General features: G+C 49.3%; 2 protein-coding genes across 6 annotated transcripts in view; both read left to right on the forward strand.

Annotated features, from left to right (window-relative positions):
* LOC110475147 (TBC1 domain family member 24) overlaps nucleotides 1-12829 on the forward strand; it is a 186240-nt gene that overhangs the window by 76061 nt on the left and 97350 nt on the right. The gene's annotated exons all lie outside the window — the stretch shown is intronic.
* The window catches only part of MYH10 (myosin heavy chain 10), an 81905-nt gene that overhangs the window by 41565 nt on the left and 27511 nt on the right, over nucleotides 1-12829 (forward strand). For all 5 annotated transcript variants that reach the window (XM_085556897.1, XM_077787316.2, XM_077787318.2 and 2 more), the window contains 7 exons: nucleotides 2159-2251; nucleotides 5423-5486; nucleotides 7193-7291; nucleotides 8157-8300; nucleotides 8603-8698; nucleotides 12082-12200; nucleotides 12639-12791. In XM_085556897.1, the coding sequence (XP_085413023.1) occupies nucleotides 2159-2251; nucleotides 5423-5486; nucleotides 7193-7291; nucleotides 8157-8300; nucleotides 8603-8698; nucleotides 12082-12200; nucleotides 12639-12791 (768 nt within the window). The remainder of the gene's footprint in view (nucleotides 1-2158; nucleotides 2252-5422; nucleotides 5487-7192; nucleotides 7292-8156; nucleotides 8301-8602; nucleotides 8699-12081; nucleotides 12201-12638; nucleotides 12792-12829) is intronic.

The raw sequence follows: 12829 nt of genomic DNA on the forward strand, positions 1-12829 counted from the left end.
TCAATGTAATTTGGAACTCCAGAGTGGATCCCTGTCGGATGTGAGTAGCATGGAGCCTCCCCCAAAGCCTCCCGCTGGGCTGCTGGCTGTTCTGGAGCTGAGACAATCCCCTGGCCTTGCCTTCGTGGTGCCTGCATGAGCTGTTGCATGACCTCACTTCTCCCACAGTTCCCACTCTGCTTTTTCCAAGTTCTGGGGAGATGCCTGTGCAGGAGCTGTGCCCGGAGGCCAGGCTGAACTCTGCAGTTCAGTGTCTGTGCAGAACACTCAGCTCTTCACAAAGAGGGCTGCTTTTGGCTGGAAGCAGCCCCTGGAGAGAGGGAAACTCCCAAATCAGGAGCCTTTTTCTGCAGTGAGGGCTGTGCTTTCCTTGGTGACAGCTGTGACCAGTCCATGTGTGCAGCACCTCATTCCCGTGGCTGTCACCCACAGCTGGGCATCCCCTGCTCCCTGCAGCTCCTCAGGAGCTGCTGAGCCCTTCCAGGCAGGGCACTGGGGTAAATGTGTTTATCCCACTCTCTGCTGCTTGGTTCCAGGTTTGCTCCAGCCCAGTTTATTCCAGCATGCCCGTGCCACGGAGCCCTCGCTGTGCACTCAGGGCGTTTCTTGCCCAAAATGTTCCAGAGCTGGAGATGCCAGCTGTGCCACAGCCCTGCCCTAGCTGGGCACGCTGGGGTTTATCCCAGCAGCAGGGAGCAGGGAATGCTTCCCTGGGCCTTGCTGTGCCCTCAGGGGCTGGGAGAGGGGAGGGGAGGTGGGAGCATTCCCAGGCTCTGAGGCTTTTACCTGGGAAATGTGGAGAATGTCAGCTGCAGACAGCACAGAGTGCCTATGACAGACATCCAGGTTCTCTCCAATTGCAGTTTTTTGTCAGTTTAGAAGTGCCTTGAAGCTGTCACCTTGGCAGCCCTGCAGTGGCACTGCTGGGTCTGCTCTGGACCAAGACTCACATTTATTCCTTCTGCATTTATTCCTTCTTGACTTAAATTTAGGGAATGTGTAGTCCCAAAGGGAGCACATTTGGAACTAAGCAACTTCTGAGCAGATAACTTGAGGTCACGTAAAAGAAGGAACAGCCATTTATTTCCAGGAGTGTTTAAAATATATTTCAATATACAAATAAAACTCTTTTAGGTGTTAAGTAGTGAATTTTAAAAATTCCTGTCTAAGAATTGACCCCGTGTGGAAGCCTTAAGAGACTTAATGCTTCCTGTTCTTTGATGCTTGGTCTGGGGCCTTTATTCACCAAGGCTATAAATAATTGGAAAAAGCAGGTTCATGAACACAAACGTCAGATTGGAGACTACATTCCAGACAGCTTTGCTTGATTTTTTTCCCCTAAACCATCCTTCAGAGCAAGAAGACAATATATTTTCCTGTGTACATTTGTGCCTCCTGGGCTCTTGGAAGCAGCACAGACCTTTTTTGTTACCAGACCTCCTCATGGACCAAACTTGTAAAAGCTGTTGTGCAATTTCCTTGAGATAAGTACTTCAAACTCTAAACTCATTGGCCAGAGCTGACAGAAACATTTAACAAATGCATTAAGCACCCTGAGCAATGCTGGCTGGGTTGAGCAATTTGAAAACAGTGTTTGTAATTGGTGTTTCTGGGTTGTGCTGTGCTGGTGTGGCCAGGTCAGAGGTGATGCAATGAGCCGAGTTTCAGTCTGGCTGACTGAAGGGGAGTTTCACTCACCTGAAAGTAAGTTGGCAAATAGGTGTTTCTGAGTTTGAAAATAGGTGTTCTGAGATAGCTGTACTGTCAGCACAAAGTTTAAATCTAAAACCTTAAATCAGTTCAATTGTTTTCTTCCCATAAGCACTCAAAGGTCTGTGCCTGATTTCATTAGCCCTAAATGTGATTTTTTTTCCGCCATATTCAGTGATTTTTAACATCCATCGAGTCCTATCTGGTCCCTGCTCTATTTGTGTGTGTCTCTGTGTGTGTATTGATAAACAAACCGTGCCCAGAAAAACAGCACCCAAAATGCAGCCACGTTCACCCTGGATGGAGGAAACTGCAGGTTTGGGAGTGCAGGGAAGGATGAGGATCCCTTCTGGTGGTGGTGGCACTGCCACGGCGGGGGAGGCAGAGTGCCTGACCCTGCAGGTGCTGTGTGACAAATCCGGTGTTTTTCTGTCTGTGTGCTTTGCAGGGGGAGCTGGAGAGGCAGCTTCTGCAGGCCAACCCCATCCTGGAATCCTTCGGCAACGCGAAGACGGTGAAGAACGACAACTCCTCCCGCTTTGTGAGTGCCCCTGTCCCTGCAGAGCTGCTCAGGCAGTGCTGCTGCTGCTCAGGCAGTGCTGCTGCTGCTCAGGCACTGTGCTGCTGCTCAGGCACTGTGCTGCTGCTGCTCAGGCACTGTGCTGCTGCTGCTCAGGCAGTGCTGCTGCTGCTCAGGCACTGTGCTGCTGCTGCTCAGGCACTGTGCTGCTGCTGCTCAGGCAGTGCTGCTGCTGCTCAGGCACTGTGCTGCTGCTCAGGCAGTGCTGCTGCTGCTCAGGCAGTGCTGCTGCTGCTGCTCAGGCACTGTGCTGCTGCTGCTCAGGCACTGTGCTGCTGCTGCTCAGGCAGTGCTGCTGCTGCTCAGGCACTGTGCTGCTGCTCAGGCAGTGCTGCTGCTGCTCAGGCACTGTGCTGCTGCTCAGGCACTGTGCTGCTGCTGCTCAGGCACTGTGCTGCTGCTGCTGCTCAGGCACTGTGCTGCTGCTCAGGCACTGTGCTGCTGCTGCTCAGGCACTACTGCTGCTGCTCAGGCACTGTGCCGCTGCTCAGGCACTGTGCTGCTGCTGCTCAGGCAGTGCTGCTGCTGCTCAGGCACTACTGCTGCTGCTCAGGCACTGTGCCGCTGCTCAGGCACTGTGCTGCTGCTGCTCAGGCACTGTGCTGCTGCTGCTCAGGCAGTGCTGCTGCTGCTCAGGCACTGTGCTGCTGCTGCTCAGGCACTGTGCTGCTGCTGCTCAGGCACTGTGCTGCTGCTGCTCAGGCAGTGCTGCTGCTGCTCAGGCACTGTGCTGCTGCTGCTCAGGCACTGTGCTGCTGCTGCTCAGGCACTGTGCTGCTGCTCAGGCAGTGCTGCTGCTGCTCAGGCAGTGCTGCTGCTGCTCAGGCACTGTGCTGCTGCTGCTCAGGCACTGTGCTGCTGCTCAGGCAGTGCTGCTGCTGCTCAGGCACTACTGCTGCTGCTCAGGCACTGTGCTGCTGCTCAGGCACTGTGCTGCTGCTGCTCAGGCAGTGCTGCTGCTGCTCAGGCAGTGCTGCTGCTGCTCAGGCAGTGCTGCTGCTGCTCAGGCAGTGCTGCTGCTGCTCAGGCACTGTGCTGCTGCTGCTCAGGCAGTGCTGCTGCTGCTCAGGCAGTGCTGCTGCTGCAGGCATCACCCTGCTAGCTGTCCTCTCACTGGCAGCAGAATATTTCTCTGTTCCCTTCCTCCATGAATCCAGCTTCCCTTTCCATGCCTTCTGCATTTCTGGGCTCACTGAAGACACCTCCTCATTTTATCCTAACTCCAGCCATGCCTGAGCAGTTCATAATCTAACAAATATAGCTGTGCTGGGGAGCTGAGCTGGGGCTAGAGTGCACAAATGCTGCTGGCTTGCTGTCAGGTGGGAGGATTGGCATCCCCAGGAGGCTGCAGCCTCCCTGGGCATAGCTGGGACTTCATCCAGTGATTGGATTGGGGAGAGCATCCCAAATTTCTGCAACTGGCAATGCCTGCAGCCTTCCTGGGCATAACAGGGACTTCAGCCAGTGATTGGATTGGGGAGAACATCCTGAATTTCTGCAAAAACTTGCATATAAAGCCCCATGTAAATGTTCTGATTTGCTGCAGGGAAGTCAAAAAGCCACTGTGTGACTTAGCCCAGGTGTCAGGCACTGCTGTAGCTGCTCCTTGTTTTTGTTGGGTCCCTGCCTGCTGTTCTCAGTGTTTTGGTGGCTGATAACCACTTCTGATGGCTTCCATTGTTTTAAAAATTGTGGTGGAGCTCAGGGTGAATAAATAGCTTTTTACCACTTCTTAGAACTTCCTTTCCTTTGAAGGAAAAAAAAAAAGCCATCTCTTATTTCAGGGGGAAGATGTTTTTAGTACAACTTCAAAAGTGTGCAGGAGGTATTAAATCTTTTTGCTTGTGAGAACAGCACTAAAATTTACAGAACAAATGAAAGATTTCTTGTCTGTCTTTGACATTTCAACAGTTGCTTGGATTTATAATGCATGAACTCAACTCCATGATAAGAACTCTGGAAAAGTGTATGACTAAATCCATCAGCCCTTCAGCTGAGAAGGGAGAGCACAGTTTTGTGGAAATTCAGCTTTTTTCATTTTACAGCCCTGTTATTTAGAATGTTTCCTGATGCTTATAGAAGCTGGGTACAGGATTTATAACATCAACAGGTTTCACTGCACAATGGCTCTACTTTGTTACCTGTCTTGGATCCATCAGAGACTGTGCTAATTTAATGGGAATACTTCTTTCCCTAAAAGATGTTAGCATCTGGTTTGTGTTATTTTGAGCTCTGCATTGCCATCATGAACATAATCACTCTGATGGCTCCAGCTCTGTTTTCATAAAGGAGCAAGTATAATTCATTCCAGATGGTCTCATCTCATGCAGAAAAAAAATCATCTTTAACAGCCATTTTAAAACCTGACTTGAAAAATCTCTGTCCTCCCACGAAGCGAGAGGTGCTGGTGCTCAGCCACGCAGGTTTGACAGCCTTCCCTGCTCCTGATAACTCAAAGAAGCCCAGTGGCCATGGATTTTATTTTCCCCCCTTTTTTCTTCTACCAAAGGCAGTTCTCTGGTGTTCCAGGGGGTAAATCTCTGGTTTGTACTGGACAGGAGAGCGGGCGTCATGGATTGGAGAGAACATCCTGAATTTCTGCAAAAACTTCTGGGTTTCTGTGGCAGCACTGAATGCTGCCCTCTGATATGGCTTTCCCAAAGCCCTGGGCTCAGTGCTGTGATGGTGGCAACAGAATTCAGCCCTTGGCTGAGCTGGAGAGAGGCCAGGAAGCCTTTTGGAAAAGGAAGGAGAAATCTTCTGGGCCAGGCAGCACGCGAGAGTCAGGAGCTGAGCCCCTTCAGGCACCAGAAAATGCTGCAGGAATGTGCACACCTGGGATGTCAGCATTGCTGCCCACCTCAGCCAGAGTGTTTGCCCAGGGAAATCTGAGCACCACGTTCAGAGGAGTTTGGATTCCCAATAAATCTGCACTGGGAGTTCCCCAGTCTTTGGAGTGTGTTGCGTGCTCCATTGCAATGATGGCTGAACCCCTGGAAGGGGAAAGGTTTCCTCTGAGCTTGGGAAATCCTTGATCCATGAATGCATTTGGATTGTGTTTGGTGTGGACAGCATTGTCTTAATTAAAAAAAAAAAAAAAGTAATGATGAAAAACTCTTCTTTTCTTTGCAGGGCAAATTCATCAGGATTAACTTCGATGTCACTGGTTACATCGTTGGGGCCAACATTGAGACCTGTATCCTTTTTCCTGCCACATTCTGGCTAAATGCAGCTTCCCTGCTTTGTTTTGCTTTTAACCCTAGAATTCACTGGAATGCAGTGAAAGGTTGCCACACTTGGACATTCCTTTGCCAGCATCCATCTCTCCCTTTGTTTCAAAACAACTGATCAAATATCACGGATTCAGCAGCTTCCGTTTGCTCAGAAATCCTAAACTCCCAAATTCCACTCTCTGAAACATGCAGGGTTTTCAGACTGGCCTCAAACCCAGGGTGTGTTAGAAAGGGAAACCATGTAAAATGTGCTTGCTCTGGGAACATTTCTGAGAATCCCCCTGAAAACGCCTTCCTGAGGAGCAGCTGAGCCTGGAGAGGGATGCTCCTGATCCAGGCCAGAGCTCAGCTCTTCTTGGTACCATGGAGGGTCAGTAACACTAGGCCTTCTATTATACTTCATTAATTATAATTAATACCAAAGTGAATTCAGTTTTAGCTCTAAGAGTTGTTCTTATTGATGAGTGTAAAGCCAAGTAAAAATACTGGCACTGAAAGCCTTTCCCTGAAGTTGTTTTCTCTGTGCTAAAAATGTATTGTGTAATTTTGAGTTTTCTGGGAGAATAGCAGTGGAGTGGTCATAAAAGGATGAAGTTGAGAATCTTGGTAAACAACATTAAGTGAACACTGATCATAAACAATGCTGTAGTTAAGTTTCCATTTGGTTCCTGTGTTTTGAAACTGCTTGATTTGAACATTAAATGTTTGGAATTGTCAGAAAATGTGATTTCCCAATAAGGCTGGGAAAGATCTATAGTTATTCAAAATATGCTGCAATGATAAGTGGTTTTTTTCCATTCACCATAGCACAGGAATGAAGGCAGCCTTTAAAAAAGTCCAGATGAGTTGTTTTGCCCAGAGCTTTGTGAAAACAGGAGAATTTAACTCTTGGAGAATTTCTTCTTCATCACAGGATCTCATCTTTGCCACTGTCATTTCAGATCTCTGTCCTACATTTGCTTTACAATATGGGGTATCAAGAAGTACAAAAATTAAATAAGATTACAGCTCATGGCAGCTAATCAGGCACTACCTGCTGCAGAAATTGAATCTGGGAGCTGTTTAAAGGCAGTGTGGATTGTTGTGGAGAAATGCAATGCTTGGAAGGAGTGACAAATGCACTTTGGATAATAAAGGACTCCTGAGTTCAGCAGCTGCTGCGTTTTTGGGATTAGGAGTTCAGCTCTGACCTCAATAGAAGTGCTAGAGAAGGATGGGAGCTCCCCATGACCAAAAGTGCAGCTGATCCATGGCAGGTAGTGGTGGCTGCAGGGATACAGGGAAAGCTGCCAAGGGATGGGAGTGTAGAAATGCCAAGGGTTTGTGAGATGAACAGCAGGTTTCTACCAGTCTGAGCTGGACATCTCTTACCTAGTCACTAGAAGTTCATGTTGGACCCAGTCCAGTCACAGAATCCCAGGCTGGTTTGGGGTGGAAGGGACCTCAGTGCCAGCCCTGCCATGGCAGGGACACCTCCCACTGCCCCAGGCTGCTCCAGCCCTGTCCAGCCTGGCCGTGGCACTGCCAGGGATCCAGGGGCAGCCCCAGCTGCTCTGGCATTGCTCCTACAACTCCCTTTGGTCTCAGGCCGATTCCATAGCCTGCTTTGGAGTCTGTGTGTGTTTGGAAGCAGGGATTGCAGGTGGCCCTTGACTGCAGGTGATGCCAGACTTGCTGGAGAAGTCCCGAGCCGTCCGTCAGGCCAAGGACGAGCGGACATTCCACATCTTCTACCAGCTGCTGGCTGGAGCAGGAGAGCACCTCAAGTGTAAGCTGGGATGGCCATTTGAAACCTCTTGGGTGCTGCACTGGTTGTTTCAGGGCTGCAGGGTGGGTTTGAGTTGTTCTTTGGCCGTGAATGGTGAGTTTTAAAAGGAGAGGCCAGGTAGCTTTGCCCTGAAATCACTGCTGTGTTTTACCAGATGTGCTGGGCAGCCACTCTGGCATTCCAAGCCCGTGTCTCCTCACTGCCAAGGCCCAGTTTGGGCAGGCTCTGGCTGGGAATTCCTGGATTGGAGCTGCACAGTTCCCAGCTGGGAACAACCAGCCCCATCTCCTCCAGCCTACAGAGAAATTTAACCCAGCCTGATGAAACCCTGGGGCTCTCTTCAGGCCATTGCAGTGCTGGGGTGTTTATCTCAACCCTGTCTGGGGCTTCTTTCCCCTCCTTGGGAATTCCTGGTAGGTTGTGATAAGTGAAGCTCATAAAGATACAGACTCCAGGGAACTGGTGCACTCCTCCTGTAGGAGATAAGCTGGTGCTCAGCATCCTTGATGGGATCATCAATCCCCACCTGCTTTTCTGCCTGGGTCTGTTACCTTTCAGTACAGATTTCCTTCTGGGATATTCCAGATGAGGATTTGAGATGCTGCTGGACCTGGGTAATGTTCTGTGTGCTGTTTAATGCATTGGGGAGCTCATGGAGGTTGCTGCAGGGAGAGAGTCTGAGTCTGCCCTCAGCCTGGGAGGTGCACTGGTATTTTTAGGGTTTCGGAAACAGCTGTCCTGGCTTGTAGACATCTCTGAGGAACTGATTTCCTAAAGCAGAGCTGGGGAATTGAGTGAGAACAGAGCACGGGTGGGTGTGAACAGCATTTCTGAGCTTATTTTTCTGTCTCTTCCCCCATCACAGCTGACCTGCTGCTCGAAGGATTTAACAATTACAGATTTTTATCTAATGGCTACATCCCCATCCCTGGGCAACAAGACAAGGACAACTTCCAGGAGACGATGGAAGCCATGCATATCATGGGCTTTTCACACGATGAGATCTTGTGTAAGTTATGGAGCCTCTGGAATTTTCAGTGTCCTTTTCCCTTTTATACACACGCACACACACACAGAGCTAATTGAATGGCACCAAATTTAATGTTGCTTCAGTGTCTTTGACAGCCTGAAGGAAATGTTTGCTTAACTCCAACTGGAGTTGAATTCAAGCCCTTTGCCCAAAAAGCACAGTACAAACTGTATTTCGTCCCTGAACTTCTCCTTGGAATGTGGAAGGAAAATGACACAAGAAACAGGAGAATTTGTTCAGCTGAGCCATGAAACTCATGCACATGTCTCTTGTTATCGCAGCAATGCTGAAAGTGGTGTCCTCAGTGCTGCAGTTTGGAAACATTTCCTTTAAGAAGGAGAGGAACACGGATCAGGCGTCCATGCCAGAGAACACTGGTGAGTTCCCATGTCTGGGGCTGTCCTTGGCCTTGTGCTGAGTTCCTGCCCTTTGGCCAGTGCACTTCTAGCCAAGCTCCGAGCAGTGCTGAGCATCCTTGGGAGTGCTCTGGGCCCAAATGAGGCCAGGCCTGGGCTGATGGCACCAGCAGGCAATTCCTGAACCTCTCCCCTTCCACCTCCTGCTGCAGACAAATGCAAGTGTCCATCAGGGGAATTGATGCTGTTTGCATTGCTGCTAAGCTTTGAACAAGTATTTTGGTTGTAATCTTGTTTATTGCTCTCTCCAAAGATTTAAGCCCTAGGAAGAAGTTCATGCTTAAATCAGTTTGTTTTCTTTGGTTGCTGAGAGCAGTTTTGCTGCCAATGATAAGAGCCCTGGAGCCAAGCACAACTTCCATGGTGCAGTGGCTGAAGACAGGAATGCTGCATTGAGAGCAGCCTGATTTCTGGAGTGTCCTGGCAGCAGGGCTGACACTGAATTTATCAGTGCCTGCAATGCAATCAGCATTTTGAAAGATATATCTCTTCCCCCACCCAAAAAAAAAAAAGAAAAAAAAAACTGCTGAGAGGCACATTTGAGGTTTTTATTGAAGGATGCAGTGCCAGCCTTTGAAATGTTCTCATGAAGGACAGGGGGAAGCACCATTCCCAGGAGCTGCTGCACATAGCTCAGGGTCTTGTCTGCTCTCATTCTGCAGCTGTCCCAAATTCCTGAGCACCTGGGTCACTTGCAATGCTCAAAATTGTCCTTTCAGGGGGCAGAACCCAGCTGGGGGTTAAAGGTCAGTAGTTACTGACCTGGCTTTTGGCCCTTTCTGTGTTGCAGTGAGATGGGTGAAGGCTCAGTTTTTTGGGGTGTTTCCTGCTGGTTTAGGAAGCCCACGTGGGTCATTGTCCATGTGGAAAAATAGAGATGCTTCTTGGCTGTCCTGACTTTAGTTGCATTACCATTGGTTTTTAGACATCAATTCTGAATTACAACACTGGCTATAAACGTATTGATACTCTTGGATATTTATAGTGCTGGATACAAAATTCTGACTTCTAAAGCCAAAAGGATGAAAAGCTCAGGTCACAATTAAAGCATATTTTTGTCCTCTTGTATTTAAGAATTTGGTATAAGTTATTGCATCTTTCTGAAGAAATTGAGTGTAACTGATCTCTCTATTCTTGTCACATCTCATTGTGAGGGGTTTCCCTGCATCCTCTGGAGAAATCAGTGTGTCCTGGCAGAACAGGCAGGTGCTGGCTCTGTGCATGGAAGGAGTTTGTGTGGGCACTGGAGATGGGAACCCATTCAATGAACACGGCAAGCAAATTCTCCCCTAGAGATGGGAAATGTAGATAAACAAATCCTGGCTTCAGGTACAGATAGCAGAGCAGCCACAGAGCCTTTGTGGCCTAGGAGGATGGAGGAGCTGTGCTTGGAGAATCATTTCATGCTCACCAGATTGGGAAGGGCCCTTTCAGCTGAGAGGGCAGAAGTTCAAAGCAATCCCATAAAGTTCATGTTCACCTCTGATAGGAGCTCCTTGGTATCTTGGCTTTATAATTAATTCAGAATTTTCTCTCCAAACCCCAGCAGCAATAAAATATGGGTCAGGACAGACAGAGTTTTCTCAGTCACACCTTTTAGATGGTCCTTTCTCATCACAAACAAACAAGGAGGTGCCCCTGCCTGTGCAGGGGGTGGAACTGGGTGATATTTAGGGTCCCTTCCTCCACAAACCATCCTGTGATCCTCAGATGAAGGATGCTGATTTTAAAGTGCAGGAGGAGAACCCAGCTGAGGTAGGGTGGCCCAGCCCTGCCCTGGGATGTGACAGTTTGCACTTGGAATTGGGCTCATTTTCAGGAGTGCTGGCTGCAGCCTCCTGCAGTGGCTCAGCAATGCCATGCTTAGGATCACACCTGCTGGGCTTTTTTGGTGTTATTCTCACCTGAAGCACAGTTCGTTACTGACTGGAAAGGCTGGGACAATCAATTCTGTGTCCCTGGTTTGTGCAAGGGGCTGAGTGTGGTATTTGGGATACTCTGGGACCCTCCTTCCTTGCACTGCAGGATCCTTTACAGTATCCCGTGGCAACTTAATATTTTCAAGTTCCTGTTTTATTTGTTTGTTTGTTTTAAAGATCCTGAGAGCACTTCCTACTTGGCCCCTGAGGTTGTGGGCTTTATCTGATGAATATTTGTATGCTCAGAGCCCAGAAATGCTCCTGTTTGTAGCTCCAGTGAGGAAGTGCTCAGTTTGTGACACTCCCCTGATTTCACTGCTCGTGTGTCAGGTCATGAACCCTTCTAGTGAACATATGGCCAGACAGAGAATCTCAACATTAAACAGCAATAATAGTTTTTTTTTAATAGTAAAGAAAGAAATAATGCAGCAGAAACTCTGATGTATTAGTACGAACATCTGTTTTCCAATGCTGTTTTGAAAAACAGCTTTTTATTTTCATTTTGACAGTACAAGGAACTATCAGATGATAAAGATAAGGGGCCAAGTGTTTACTGGGTGGTGTGGAGAGCTTCCTGCTAAAGGGCAACACTTCCCTGCACCTAAAAATACCTTTGGTGTCACTGTCATTTTTAGAAGTGTGCAATCACAGCCACCCAAGCTCCTGGGCCTCGTGTTCAGGGGAAGGGATGATGCAGCAGGAGTGGGTAATGCACTATTTAAATAATGGATGACACCAGGAGGGTTCTGCTGCTGAAGTGCACTGCTGCCTGTGCTGGTGTTCTGTGTAAAACACTTGGAGCCCCACACTGGTTTGGGTTCAAGATGATCCCAGGGACACCTCCCTGTCCCAGGCTGCTCCAAGGGGTCCAGCCTGGCCTGGGCACTGCCAGGCCTGGGGGGTCCTCAGCTCCTGGACAAGGTGGCACATCCCTGCTTTGTGCTGGCACAGCTGCCTGCCCTGAGCCAGATTTTCAGGCACCTTTGGGATGATGGATTTGGTGTGTGATGTCCCCACAGTGCCCGTTTTTCCTGGGGATGAGAAAGGGATGTGTTCCCTTTTAAAGCAGCTGAATAAGCCCTTGTGCCTGAGCTGTTAATGAGCTGCCACCTGGTGAATCCAGCGTTTCCTGCTCCCCGGGGATATCCAGCTGTGTCCCTCTGCAGAGCTCTGCCAGCCCTGGGACACTGCCCCCGGGGCTGGGCCCTGTCCTGGGCACTGGTGCAGCTCTTGAGATGCCACAGGAGCTGCTCCCAGGTGTCGGGGCAGGGTCTGAGTGCTCCCTCCCTGTGTCCCTCTGTCCCCGTGTCCCCATGTCCCTCTGTCCCCATGTCCCTCTGTCCCCGTGTCCCCATGTCCCTCTGTCCCCGTGTCCCTCTGTCCCGTGTCCCTCTGTCCCTCTGTCCCTGTCCCGTGTCCCCGCAGTCGCACAGAAGCTCTGCCACCTGCTGGGAATGAACGTCATGGAGTTCACCCGTGCCATCCTCACCCCCCGCATCAAGGTGGGCAGGGACTACGTGCAGAAGGCCCAGACCAAAGAGCAGGTGAGCTTTAAAAGGTGCTTTTTAAACCCTGAGGGAAGCTGCCTCATCCTCAATTAGCTCCTAATGCAGAAAATTGGCTTTGAGTGTTTGCTGCTCTGTTAAAGCTTTACTGTCTTTATGAAAATGTTCTTATATGGTAAAAATCATTTGTAGAATAGAAGAAACCTCTCCCTATCCTTGACTTTCTCCTGGTTTCATCCTTTCATGTTGTGACATTATCAAACACTTGGAGACCTTTTGTATTTGTGAAACAGTTTAGAAAGAAATTTTTCTTAACATTGATCAAATCTAAACTGTTCCTACTGCTTGTTTTCATTCCTCGCTGGTATTAACTCCATCCAGCTTCTTCCTTTGCCGAGTTATTTGTGTTAACATCCACGTCGGTGTCCTTTTGATGGCTTTTCCAGGGGAAATAAATGTTCCTGTTTGGGTTTGCAGGCGGACTTTGCAGTGGAAGCTTTGGCAAAGGCCACCTACGAGCGCCTGTTCCGCTGGCTCGTGCACCGCATCAACAAAGCCCTGGACAGGACCAAGCGCCAGGGAGCCTCTTTCATTGGCATCCTGGACATTGCTGGCTTTGAAATCTTCGAGGTACGTGGGGATATTCCTGCTCAGGTGTCCTTTGCCCT

The sequence above is a fragment of the Lonchura striata genome, chromosome 18 (assembly GCF_050655825.1).
Source record: "Lonchura striata isolate lonStrDom1 chromosome 18, ASM5065582v1, whole genome shotgun sequence".
NCBI lineage: Eukaryota > Metazoa > Chordata > Aves > Passeriformes > Estrildidae > Lonchura > Lonchura striata.